The 14,301-nt window shown below is 38.1% G+C and overlaps 1 protein-coding gene across 1 annotated transcript; it reads left to right on the top strand.

The window, feature by feature from the left end:
* Positions 1–757: 757 nt before the first annotated feature.
* LOC107771376 (zinc finger protein GIS-like) lies at positions 758–1,715 on the top strand. The gene has a single exon (XM_016590730.2). The coding sequence runs from the start codon at positions 914–916 to the stop codon at positions 1,565–1,567; it is 654 nt and encodes a 217-aa protein (XP_016446216.1). The 5' UTR covers positions 758–913; the 3' UTR covers positions 1,568–1,715.
* Positions 1,716–14,301: the final 12,586 nt, after the last annotated feature.

Raw genomic sequence — 14,301 nt, forward strand, 5'->3', positions numbered from 1 at the left:
ATAACTTTTTGCAAGCGGTTTCACATTTAAAGAAGGAACAACTAGCCTAATTACTTATGATTTATTTCTTCACAATAAAAAATACATTGGGCATTATTCCACTGGTTATAAGAAATTTTTGTTTAAAGGAGGTCAAGAGTTCAAATCCTACTCAACCAACTTTTTTTCCCAAACAAAATAAGCTTCAAAAATAGCCAAAAAAGAGTTACTAAGGAGGATCAATCCCTAGACCTAGAAGAAATAAGGCAGGAGTTAAACCATTGGAGTAAGAATAGAGTTGTGCTAAATGGTGTCACTCCTCTCTATATATACGTATTTGATAAAATTTTCATATTATTTTGTATGACAGTTGGTAAAATATTTTGACGAATACGTGAATCCGCCCCTGATTGTCAGGTCCATGAACATACAAATTAATGTATTGAAAAGGCAGTTCCAAATACCCTTTGGGTCTGACCACTTCCTTCATTAATCCCACTATGCTCCCTATGTATCCCCCACCCTCCTAAAAGTACTCCGTTTGTGATGGATATTATTTTCTTATCAGTTCGTTCATAAAAAATAATAACTTTGTATATTTAAAAAATATTTCATTTGTTTTTTTTATTTTCTAAAACTATCCAATAATATAGTAACATGTTTAACCCCATATATTAATTTCAAAAAGTAATTTATAACCCCATATATATATATATATATATATATATATATAAAGGTTAGACATATTTTTAACTACAAGTTAAAAAACACTTTTTTTTTCTTTTTTGAACTCGGCCTTGAATAAATTAGAAAGAACGGAGAGTAGACAAACATCAACATACTTAATCTCTTCTTCTCAGGCTTTTGTCCCAAACCCTCATCTCCCTTTAGCCTTTATCTCTTCATTCATTCTTCAGAAAACCTCAAAAAATTCATGGATAGGAGAGATATTGAAACTCACGATTTCATGAACGTGGAATCTTTCTCCCAACTGCCCTTTATTAGGCCAGCACCAACAAAAGAAAAGGCAGCCATTAAGCTTTTTGGGAAAGAATTAGGTGGTCGTGAGGAATCTAAATCTGTCGATTCCAATGACCATAGTGATCAAGAATCAAAAGACAGTACTGTCAATGTCTCCGACAACCGAAAATTTGTATGTAACTATTGTTGTAGGAATTTCCCAACTTCACAAGCACTAGGAGGCCATCAAAATGCACATAAAAGAGAACGTCAGAATGCCAAAAGAGCTCAACGTCAGCCACCAAATTTTCATATTGGAAATGTTAATGGCACTTATTTTCATAGTTCCAGGAGCAGTACTACTAGCTTTTATGGAAGTCGTCATGTTTATAATGGTAGCCATTATTCTCAAGCTCATACTATAAATGGAAGTCCCTTGGCCTTTTGGAGAAGCCATTCTTCTCCTCTTTCTAATTATGCTCGTGACCGTTCCAAGATGATAGATCCATTGCCAATGTATGTTAATGGAAATTTGAAGACCAATAGCAGCTCGATTTCTTTAAGCCGATTTGGGTATGAACTGAAGGAAGGAGTTCAAGATCATGTGAGTTTAGATCTACACTTGTAAAGACCGTCCAAGTAGTAATAATTTCTCTTTTTTTTTTTGTTTTTGTTTTGTTGAGTGTCAAATTTAATTATTTCTCTACTATTTGAAAGTGGCTACAGTCTTTTCTATTTTAGATTCAAGAGTTTATCACACTTCATGCTAGTTGATTGCCCATCTACTTATTTTGAGACTTTGTGCTAGTTTTTTGAAGAATGTGCGGCCATTGTTATAATAATCATTAAGCATATATATATAGAGAGAGTCTATAGCTAGTACACGTACGTGTTTTTTTCTTTCCTGTTTAGTGTGTGTCTGTCTGCTTGAGGCTGAGGAAGTCGGGTGGGAAGAAGCCTAGTTAGTTGTACTATACTAGGCTACTTATGAATTATCTGTTGGATCTGAAGAAATTAAATATGCATGGGATAAGGAGTAACAAGGCAAAAAAAAGGAAGGAGAGAATATTTTTTTTGGTAATTAAAAGATATTATTTACCAAGTATAAGTATTTACACACTATTATAATCTGGGGCTAGCTTTCTATCAAAACTACTGCTAGACATGAAGCTCCAGTTGGGAGATTTCTAGCCTAACTACAATTCCTCTCCTATTGCTCTTCCAAGACTATCAGGGTACCAATTCAGAACACTCATGCATCTATCTAGCCTAGGAAATAACTTGGTTCTAATATGTATTTCTTGGATGATTAATCTAAGAATAGCATTTACAGTTCTCTTCTTCTTGTGGAAGATGACATTATTCCTTTCTTGCCAAATGTCATAAACTGCTGCTGCTACTAACATTCTGCACATTGCTGCTCCGCCACTTTTTCCTTTGGCCACCCTTTTGATCCACTTCAGTTCTTCCTGTCAATCTTTCTTTGTTTCCTTAATGCCTTGCCAGTGTAGAAGGTTCTGTCATATATTTGCTGACATTTCACAATCAAAAAATAAGTGTTGTATAGTTACATTTTCTCTTTGACATAGTGAGCATATTTTGTCTTCTATGATCCCCCATCTTGCTAGCCTTTCTTTTATAGTTAACCTATCTTATATTGCCAACCTTAGTATGAATATGCACTTTGGAAGTCCAAGATTATTACAAACTATTCTCCTCCATGATACCTTCTAAAAATCCCCTTGCATAGTTTTGTACATGTGCTTCACAGAGAATCTCTCCATCTTGTTCACCTCCTCTTCTATATATTCAGCACCCTCAAAGTGTCTTCTTGCCTTGAATGTCTTTTGGATAACCCACGATGCACTTTTTTGTTCTATGTTCCATATAGTTTTCCCCTTTATGTAGTATGCATGTATCCACTGGACCCACAACTTTTCCTTCTTTGTACGGATGTTCCATAAGAGCTTGCGTATAGCTGCTTTGTTCCACAGTTCCACATTGATGAAATTTAGACCTCTTGTTACCTTTGGAGCACACAATTTATCCCAGCAATCAATGCCTTTATGGTAGGTTCAGCACTCCCCGACCATAAGAATCTCCGGCATATTGTTTCTATGAACTGTATAATCTTTTTGGCAGAATAAATATCTGAGCCCAGAATGTCTGAATTGCAACTAGTACACTCTTGATTAGCATTGCTCTGCCTGCATATGATAAAAAGTTTGTTGCCTAACATTGAATCCTGCTTAACATTTTATCAATGAGGGGCTCACTATGCATAGCTATCAATCTCTTTGTGTTCAATGGGACTCCTAGGTACCTGAAAGGTAGGTCTCCTTTAGTGTATCCTAGCATGTCCATAATATGTTGTTGTATCGTGTTGTTCACTCCTACAAAGTATATATAACTTTTATTTGGATTTGCAACCAGCCATGATGCTGCAAAGAATATTTGAAATTGTTTCTGCGTGATCTTGACTGATTGTATGTCTCCATTACAGAACAACAGTAAGTCATCAGCAAACCCCAATTGTACTAGGTTGACTTTAGCACATTTTGGGTGGAATTTAAACTTCTTATTCTCCTTTAGTGGCTTCAGTAGTCTGCACAGATACTCCATGTCATCACAAATAGCACTAGTGACAAGGGGTCCCCTTGTCTAAGTCCTTTTCTGGCCTCAAATATCTTGGTTGGCTTGCCATTAATTGTAATAGAGTAAGCAACTGTACTGATACATACCATTATCCACTTCACAATTTTTTCAGGGAATTCCAGCAATTTCATCAGTTGCTCAATATATACTCATTCCACATAATCATAAGCTTTCTGCATATCGATCTTGAGCATACACCTTGGTGATATGTTCTTCTTCCCATAGCCTTTAACCAATTCATAACTCATAATGATGTTATCAGTAATCATTTTTCCTGGCATAAAAGTTATTTGGCAATTATCAATTATGTCTGACATAACTTCATGTAATCTTGTTGTCAGGACTTTTTGATATTATCTTATATAACATAGTGCATCAAGATATATGCCTAAACTCCTTAATGCTAGTTGGGCTCTTTACTTTAGGTATCAGGGTATTAGTGGTGTAGTTAATGGCTTTACATATTTTTGCATTTCAAAAAACACCATCACTGCTTCAGTAACCTCATCACCTAGAATATGCCACGTCTTCTTAAAGAAAAATAAATTATATCCATCACATCCAGGTGATTTGTTATCATCAATATCCAATATTGCTTTCTTTACTTCCTCTTTAGTGACTTGCTTGATTAGTTATAGTTTTTGCTGTCTGCTTAACGTATAGCCTTTCTGCATGATCTTTGGGATGACCACTGGTAATTGTGAAGTTGTTGTACCAAGTAACTTCTTGTAGAAATTCAGTATTTCCTCTTCCACATCATTTGCACTTTGGAGTATTTCCCCTGCATTGTCGATTAATCTACTAATATGATTCTTTGCTTGCCTATTTGTCACACAGGCATAGAAGTATGATGTGTTTAAATCCCCTAGTTTGAGCCATTTGATCTTGATTTCTGTTTCAGTACACTCTCCTCCACCTTTTGCCATTTAGCCAGTTCAAGATTTGCATCCTTTTCTTGAATTATTGTCTCATTGTCATTTCCTGGACCTATCACTTGAGACTGGATACCTTCTAGTTTGTTTCATGCTACTTGAATCTTATGCCCGATACTGCTACATTCTTAGTTGTTCAGCTAATTCAGATCTCCCTTTATTATTTTGAGCTTATTCTACACCTTTAGCATTGCATTTCCTTTTTGCTTCTTTTTTCCAGCAGTGCTCAACTGTGCCATCAAAGTCTTTGTGATTTGCCAAATAGTTGATACTTGAAAGGTCGCCTTCCTTCTTGGCTAGTGTCATCAATAAGTAGGCTCAAAGGATAATGATCTGAAAAGCCAGGGTTCATAATAATCCCCTCCATCGCAGGCCATTTTTGAATCCATTATGCATTTACCAATATTCTATCAATTGTATTGTGAACATGGTTTTTGGTCCAAATGAACTTTCTCCCCACTGTTCTGAGTTCATCTAGTCCAGCATCCAGTATGAAAATATTGAAATCTCTCACCTCTATCTCTTGTACTGCATTCCTCTGTACTTTATTCTCACTGGATAGGATAGTATTAAAATCACTCATTATTAAACTCGGGACACTGATTACAACCATTGTTCTCCTCAGATCTTCTCATAATGTCTTTTTGTCTTGTATAATATGCATTTCATACATAGACCCAAAGTTAAACTTGATTCTGTTCTGGTTTATGGTCATCGTCCTACAATATATTGCTCATGTACTTGATATACATCAAACTCCACCTTTGTCTGATCCCATACTATCCATATTCTGCCTCCTAGAGCTGCATCATAATTTTTTATCCATTTCCAGTTATTAAACACCTTCTTGATTATAGAATTAGTCGTAGGTTCCTTGACTATATTCTCTAGAACATCCATTAGTACCACATTATTCTCTCTACTAAAATTTTTGAGTTCGTTTTGCTTATATACTTTGTTTAGACCCCTAACATTCCATGATATGATATTCATCATCATATAGTAGGTTTTTTATATTCACCACCTCTCTCCCTTTCACTATGCTGCCCTCTCTTTTCTTGAGCTTCAGAAAGTTGCGCAATCTTCTGTGCTGTATCAACTAACGCTTTAAAAATATTGCCAATGTTTACTTCATTCTCACTTATAGCTCCTATGTTCTTTTTTGATGCAGACTTTCCTCTAGCCAGTTGCCATTATTCTTCATTTTTCTGCTTGGTCAGCACCTCATCACCTTCTAATTCCACTTGATCCAGAAATCTAATACGTGCATCAATTTTATCCACCTTAGGATCAAGCACCCTCATTATTCTCCATTCTTGTTTCTGCTTCTGCTCTAGAACTCTTTGTTGTCCACCTTCCTGGTTCTACTTCTTTTGGTCTCTACATGAATGTCTTATTTGACAACATGTCTAACAGTACTGAGGTTTCCAATCATATTGTATCATTTGTTCAATCACTTTTCCTTTGGGGTCATATAATTTGATTGATCCTGTAGTGGCCTAGTAATATCCATTTAAATTAACACCCTAGCATATGAAATTCTATTAGCCATTCTGGTACATGCATCAACATACAAAGGCTTTCTCAAACCACTCCGAATTTTGCTTAGGGCCTGGTTACTCTAGTAATTCAGTGGTAGCTTGGGGAATTTGATCCATAGAGGAATGGTTTTCAATACTTCCTCATTGAAATTAAATCCTTCTGTCCATAGTCTAAGTATGTTTGGTATGCTATTCATAGTATGTGGACCATTCATTAATACTTCATATCTCTCTTCACAGTTGTTCATAAAATTATGAAATACCCATTATTATGGAAGAATACCTTAGGTTTTCTTATCTTACTCCAATGGCCTGTATGAATCTTTCAATTGCCCTAATAGTTGGAGTATTTCCAACCACGTACAGGATTATTGCTCGGTTCCACTTGTGATTTTCCTCTGCTATGTCCTCTTCCATTAATTGCACTACACCTCCCCGTCTTGTATCACCGGTGGAATGTACGATAAGTTCATTGTCTTTGCTGCATATTTGTTTTCATGGAACACACCTACCTAGGATCTTCCCCCACTTCCAGTATGTACTGCTTTCTTCTCATGCATGTGTTTCTCAGTGTCGATCTCAGCATTTACTGTTCCATTTCCATGTTCCTTTGGCAAGCTTGCATTTATTGTTCCATTGCTTTGTGCTTTGCTCGTACTCGCACCACCAATTGAGGTCGTCGATAAAGCTAGTCCTATCATTCTCGAGTTCGCTTTAGGCATCAATTGAGTGACTGATCTCAGCAGTGTTACTGATTTAGGTCGATTTATACTCAGATCAGGCCAATTTACGTCGTTATCTCTTTCCAGATCCAGATCTTCCTCTTGCATTTTCTCTTAGCTTTTGAATGTTGTTTTCCTTACTCTTGCGTGATAATATCTGTTAGTTTCCATTCTATCAGAGGTGTTTTGTTGTTGTTTTTTCCCTCCCTTTTCCTCCCATTTCCGGCGAAGACACATGTTAGCTAGCACCTAACGTACGGAAGGAGAGAATATTAATTATGTTATGTTTCCTACATGAAATATACTATAAATTAAAAACCAACATTTTATGGTACTTCATAAATACATAACAAGTTTTCATTTTTCTTATTAATTTTTGCTTCCTTCTCCTCCTCCACCTTCTCCTTCATCTTCTCTTCACCTGAGAGAGAGGAAATATGTCATAATAAAGTGCATATGCATGGAACTATACCTATATCAAATTTTAGATCATTTGTGGTGTTTAATTAGTTAAGATTTAAGGTGATGTATAATTAAGTAAGGCTCAAAGAAGAAGGTGTGTGAAGTCAAAAACTTCTTGTTGGAAACTTGAAAACATGCAACTTATTTGGATAGGAGTCCTTGGGCAAAATACAACTTATAGCTTTGCTTGATCAATCTTTTGAATTTCCAGTTTTAAACTATTTTTTTTTTTCAAATTCTGTCTTTTCCTTTGTTGCTTTTGTTTTTTTTCAATCTTCCTCGGACAACTGGTATTGAAGAAGACTATTAGGTGTTTGTCCAGATTTTCTTACCATAATTGGTTTTCCTATCTCATGAAGGAAAGGACAATATATTTATCATAATTGGATTTTTCTTTTTCTAAAAGGAAAATATAATTCTTCCACATTTGGCTAGTCCCTTTTTTGGTAGGAAAAGGTTTTAGACTTCTATAAATTGAGGATCTTTTCTTCACATTCAATAGCATCCACAATGTAGCCATAAGGGGTTTGAAAGTCGTGTTTAGGGGGAGAACTTTACGGGACAAAGGTTAGTTTGTCACTTGTGTTTGCCTCTTCGTAAGGTTGTTCTCTCGATATTTTGTACTCTCATTTTATATAGTGGATTGCTCATCTCCGCCGTGGACGTAGGTCAGTTGATCGAACAAGGTTATATGGTTGTGTCTCTTTTAGTAGATATTTCATTTATTGTCTGATTTATCACCGTTCAATTGTTGCTTTACTAGCTTCCGCATGACACCTGACTTTTTTTGGTCCTAAAAGTGGTATTAGAGTGAGGTTCAAGGCAAGTTTATCTTAGCGGGTTTAGTTTTAACCGTAACCTATTTGACGGTAATCATGATTTTTGTTTGAGAAATTTAACCGGTGTGCTATGCACGTTGAGACAAACATTATGATGGAGATTTGGAGATGTGACCTGTTGAAGGCTATATGAAGAAGGTGGATCAAGTTTATTTTGTCAGAAAATTCAGGCCAAGGGGGAGAATTGTTAGGTGTTTGTCCAGATTTTCTTACCATAATTGGTTTTCCTATCTCATGAAGTAAAGGACAACATATTTATCATAATTGAGTTTTTCTTTTCCTAGAAGGAAAATATAATTCTTCAATATTTGGCTAGTTTTTTTTCTTGTAGGAAAAGGTTTTATACTTTTGTAAATTGAGGTTCCTTCCTTCACATTCAGTAGCATCCACAATGTGGTCATAAGGTGTTTGAGAGACGTATTTAGGGGGAGAACTTTACGGGACAAATGTTAGTGTGTCACTTGTGTTTGCCTCTTCGTGAGGTTGTTCTCTCGATATTTTGTACTTCTTTTTATATAGTGGATTGCTCATCTCCGCCGTGGACATATGTCTGTTGACCGAACCACATTTTATGTTTGTGTCTCTTTTGGTAGATTTCTCGTTTGTTGTCTGATTTATCGTCGTTCATTGTTGCTTTGTTAGCTTCCGCATGACACCTGACTTTTTTCGGTCCTAACAAGTAGTATCAGAGCGAGGTTCAAGGCAAGTTTATCTTGGTGGGTTCATTTCTAGCCGCAACCTATTTGACGGTAATTATGATTTTTTTCTGAGAAATTTGACCAGAGTGTTACGCACATTGAGACAAACTTTGTGATGGAGATTTGGAGATGCGACCCGTTGAAGGCTAGATGAAGAAGGTTAATCAAGTTTATTTTGTCAGAACATTCAGGCCAAGGGGGAGAATTGTTAGGTGTTTGTCCAAATTTTCTTACCATAATTGGTTTTCCTATATCATGAAGGAAAGGACAACATGTTTACCATAATTGGGTTTTTCTTTTCCTAGAGGAAAAATATAATTCTTCCATATTTGTCTAGTCCTTTTTATTAAAAATATTAGAAATATATTGAGTTTTACCTTTAAAATCGATTTAAGTTCACTTCGGTCAATATTTTATCTAAATGGACCCGGGCCCATGATTTGACAGTCCCGGAGGGTCCGTATTAAAATATGGGACCTGGGCGTATGCTCAGAATCGAATTCCGAGGTCCCTAGCCCGAGATATGCATTTTTGAAGAAAATTGTTAACTAAAAAATATAATGGTTTTTAGAAAGTGAATAATACTTGATCTTGTTGGTATCGGGCCCATATTTTGGTTCCGGAGCCTGGTACAGGTCCGTTACAATATTTAAGCCTTATTTGTGAAATTTGGTGAAAAGCGAAAGTAATTTGATATGATTCGGATGTCCAGTTGTAAAAATAGAAGTTTCAAGTGTTCTTAGGGATTTCATGAGCTTTGGTGTTAAATTCGTTGTTTAAGATGCTATTTTGGTGATTTGATCGCACGAGCAAGTCTGTATGATGTTTTTAGACTTGTTTACATGTTTGGTTTGGAGCCACGAGGGCTCGGTTGAGTTTTGGATAGGCCACGGAGTGTTTTAGACTTAAGAAAATTGCTGGTATGTGTCAGGTCTGCAGGCTTCGCATGGATCCCAAATGCGAGCAACGGATTCGCGAAGAAAGATCGCATTTGCGATCAGTGGGGCTGGGAGGGGACCTTCGCAATTGCGAAGCTTAGGATCGCAAACATGTCGCATTTGCGAACAAGCGTTTGCATTTGCGATGAAAGCAGGCCCTGGACATTCTTCGCATTAGCGATGAGTTGTTCGCATTTTCGGGGTTTGCATTTGCGAACCCCTTATCGCAAATGTGATATCTGCAACTGTTCAAAAATGATTTTGGACGGGATTTTTGACTCATTTCTCAAATTTTCAAACCCTAATCTTCAAAAGGCAATTTTCTAAAGAGTAGTTCTTCCCCAAATCATAGGTAAACAATTTCTAACTCATTTCTTTCAATATACTTCATCTTTTTACAAGATTTCATCACAAAATCTAGAGATTTTCATGGGAAATTGGGTGTTTTTTGGTGAGATTTGGGAATTTCAAAATTTGGGGATTTCGACCTCAAATTGAGGTCGGATTCCAAAACCAATTGCATATCCGGGCTCAGGGGTGAATGGGTAATCGGATTTTGGTTCGGACATCGAATTTTGACCAAGTGGGCCCTGAGTCGGTTTTTGACTTTTTGGGGAAAATATTGGGAAACCTATAATTAAGCATTGGAATTGAGTTCTTTAGCATTTATTGATGTTATTAAGTTAATTATTACTAGATACAAGCGGATTGGATGTGGAATCGAGAGGTAAAGCGGTAATTGAGGTTTGATTGTGGCTATGGAATCGAGGTAAGTATTGTGGCTAACCTTTGCTTGAGATATTAGGTATTGTTGCCTTATTTGCTAGGTGTTTAGTTGTTAAGTACAACGTATAGGTATGGTGACGGGTATCTATATGTTATTGTTGGGTCATAGCATGCAAGTGAGTCTTATACTTGTGACCATTGTGTCTCTTATTATGTATTGTTCATACTTAAGCTGGTTATTCTTTATGTTGAACAAGTCTTGTTATGTATTGTTGTTATTGGGTAATTGTTGAGTATTGACTCAATTTGAGACTTATATTGTGAATTTAACTGTTGAAAAGAGATTGGTTACAATTGATTCCCTTGATAAGATGTTATTATTTCTATTGTTTGGGTGAGGAAGAGTGTAAAACACGAAAGGTGATGTCGTGCACAATATTGTGAGTGAGTGTTAATGCACGAAGAGTGATGTCGTGCCATTTTCTGTTAGTGTTAATGCATGAAGGGTGATGTCGTGCCATATTCCGTAAGTGTTAATTCATGAAGGGTGATGGCGTGCCATGATTATGAGAAAGTTAATGCACGAAGGGTGATGTCGTGTCGTTTTTGTTATTTCTTATGGTGAGGACGAGAGTAAAAGCACGAAGGGCTATGTCGTGCACATATTACTATGTTGTTACTTCTGTTGGTTCAAAGTATGATAATCATTTTGCTTCTTTACTTTATTACTGTCAGAATTTAATATTCCTCTCAGCATGTTTTCCTTCCCGTTATATTTGTTACAATTCTATTATTATTACTTTCTCGCATATGCTTTAACTGCACAGGTGTATATTGTTGTCGTGTCCTAGCCTCATCACTACTTCGCCAAGGTTAGGCTCGACACTTACCAATACATGGGGTCGGTTGTACTGATACTGCACTCTGCACTTTATGTGTAGATTTCAATGCCGGACCCCGTGAGTAGAGTTTGGGTTGCTGCCTTCAGTCCACAGGAGACCTAAAGTAGATTTGTCGGCGTTCGCAGACCCTTGAGTCCCCTTCCCTCTATTTTAGTTCCTGTTTTCTTTCATTTCGAAAAACAAATGTATTTTCCTTTAAACCATTATTTGTAGAAATTCTTAGACGTTCATGGATTGTGACACCAGATCATTGAGGTACTTGTGTTTTAGAGTTTTAAACTATTATAGAAATTCCCGCAGTTATATCTGTTTAGCTTTAATTATTATTTATTGTTGTTTTGGGTTAATGATTAATGTGTTAGAACTGTAGCTGTTGGCTTGCCTAGCATTCTAGAGTTAGCTGCCATCACGACCCCAATGGTGGGGAATCCGGGTCGTGACAAGTTGGTATCAGAGCACTAGTTTGCGTAGGTCTCACAATTCACGAACAAGCTAGGTAGAGTCTGAAGGATCGATATGGAGACGTCTGTGTGTATCCCCTAGAGGCTACAAAGTTTAGGAATAACTTCACATCTACTCTTCTCTATCATGCGATTTGACTTCTCGATGCTAATTGAACTTCTACTCTATTCTTTCGCAGATGGTGAGAACACGTACCGCTTCATCAGCTGATCAACAACCCAAGCCCCTAGTGGCAGCTCCTACGAGGGGCAGAGGATGAGGCCGAGGCCGTGCTAGAGTCCGAGGCAGGGGCAAGGCTCAGCCTAGAGCTTGAGGAGCAGCACCAGTAACAGAGCCTCAGGTGGAGTTTGATGATGAGGTTCCGACTCAGACCGTTCCAATAGGGCCAACTCAGGTTCCCGAGGGATTCATCGCTACCCCGGTACTTTAGGATGCTTTGGTACGTCTAGTTGGCCTTATGGAGAGCGTAGCTTAGACTGGCCCATTCCCTTTAGCACCAGCCATCTCTTAGGCTGGGGGAGGATCTCAGACTCCCGCTACCCACAATTCGGAGCAGATAACTCCTCAGTTCCAGACTCCAGCAGCTCAGCCAGTGGGAGTACCTCAGCCAGTTGTTGTGCTCAGGCCACTGGTGGATCATCTATTTCTTTTGAGGCTTTGTTGAGGTTGGATAAGTTCACCATGCTTTTCTCGGTTCAGTTCAGTGGGGCAGCATCTGAAGACCCCCAAGATTATCTTGACCACTGCCATGAGGTGTTGCGGAAAATGGGGATAGTATAGACCAATATGGTCAACTTTGTTGTATTCCAGATGATTGGGTCCGCCTAGAGATAGTGGAATGATTTGTGTTGACTAGACCAGCTGGGTCGCTTGCCTTGACGTGGGACCAGTTCTCTTAGATATTTCTCGAGAAGTTTCTTCTTATCACTTAGAGAGAGGACTACCGCAGGCGGTTCAAGTATCTTCAGCAGGGTTTTATGACTGTCACTCAGTACGAGACTAGGTTTGTTGACTTGACTCTTCATTCTCTTCTTATACTCCCCACCGAGAGAGAGAGAGAGAGAGAGTGAAGAGGTTCATTGAGAGACTCGCTCAGCCTATCAGATTGCAGATGGCTAAGGAGACAGGGAGCGAGATCTCTTTTAAGGATATGGCCAATGTGGCCCGGCGAGTTGAGGCAGTTCTAGCTTAGGGGGGTGGTCAGGGGTCTAACAAGAGGCGTCATCATTCTAGTAGGTTCAATGTTGCCTCGTCTGGAGGAAGGGATTCTTTTGGTAGGGGCCATCCTCCGAGGCCATTTCATTCAGCACTTCAAACTTCTCACGGTGCCTCAGGTGGCCGGGGTTCTCATATTTTGTATTCTGATCAGCTACCCTGCAGTGCATCACCAGCTTCTACCAGTGCACCTCCACTCCAGGGTTTTCATGGTGGTTACTCAGTCTATCAGGGTAAGTTTCTGGGTCAGCAGTCTCAGTAGTCGAGGACTTGTTATACTTGTGGCTATCTGAGGCACATTGCTAGATTTTGTTGTCACGACCCCAAATACCCTAGTCGTGATGACGCCTACCACAGTACTAGGCAAGCTAACCCAAAAAGTAATCACAATGAATTATTTTTATAACACCATTTTCTAAAATGGATTAAGTCTCAATTTTTCATAAGAAATATATAAATCAACTGAAAAGTGTGGAAAACATTACAGAATAAACCAATACAGCCCAACAAATCTTGTGTTGCGAGTCTAGAGCCTCTAAATACAACTAGTTCGACTGTCTATTACATAACAAGTCTAAAAATGCGGAAAACAAGGATAAGAAGGAGGAAATCAGGGATCTAGATGTCGTGTAGCTACCTTGCAATCTCCGGTAAGCTCCGATAATGCTGGGGACCCTCACTCTGTCGCTCGGGCACCTGGATCTGCACACAAGGTGCAATGAGTAACATGAGTATGCCAACTCATTAAGTAACTAAAGTAAATAAGGTCTGAGTGCAGTGACGAGCAGTTAGAAATCATATATAAGAGTATACAACAAAGTATCAAATCAAACTCAATAGTTTAAAAGCCAGTTACTTCGTAAAAACTTCATTTTCAATAGAAATACTTGAAATCATTTACTTAGCAGTTTTCAACATATGCTCATTATAAAAGAAGAGTCAAATCAGCAAAAGTATCATAAATTGCCCACTCGACCAAGGTATCACTCATAGATATAGCCTCTCAGGCACTCGTGACTCAACTCTCATCACACAGTACTCATACTCAGCACTCAGACTCAATAATATCTTATAATAGTAATAATCATAATAACCGTTGCGGCGTGCAGCCCGATCCATAGTTTATAGTTGACTACGCTCACTAGGGGTGTACAGATTCCGGAGGTGCTCCTACAGCCCAAGCGTCATATTGATGTGGTGCACTCCGATCCAATACATATATCGCTGCGTCGTGTAGCCCGATCCATATAAGTATCGATGCGGCGTGCAG

This window comes from Nicotiana tabacum, chromosome 5, assembly GCF_000715075.1.
Source record: "Nicotiana tabacum cultivar K326 chromosome 5, ASM71507v2, whole genome shotgun sequence".
In the NCBI taxonomy this organism is placed as follows: Eukaryota; Viridiplantae; Streptophyta; class Magnoliopsida; order Solanales; family Solanaceae; genus Nicotiana; species Nicotiana tabacum.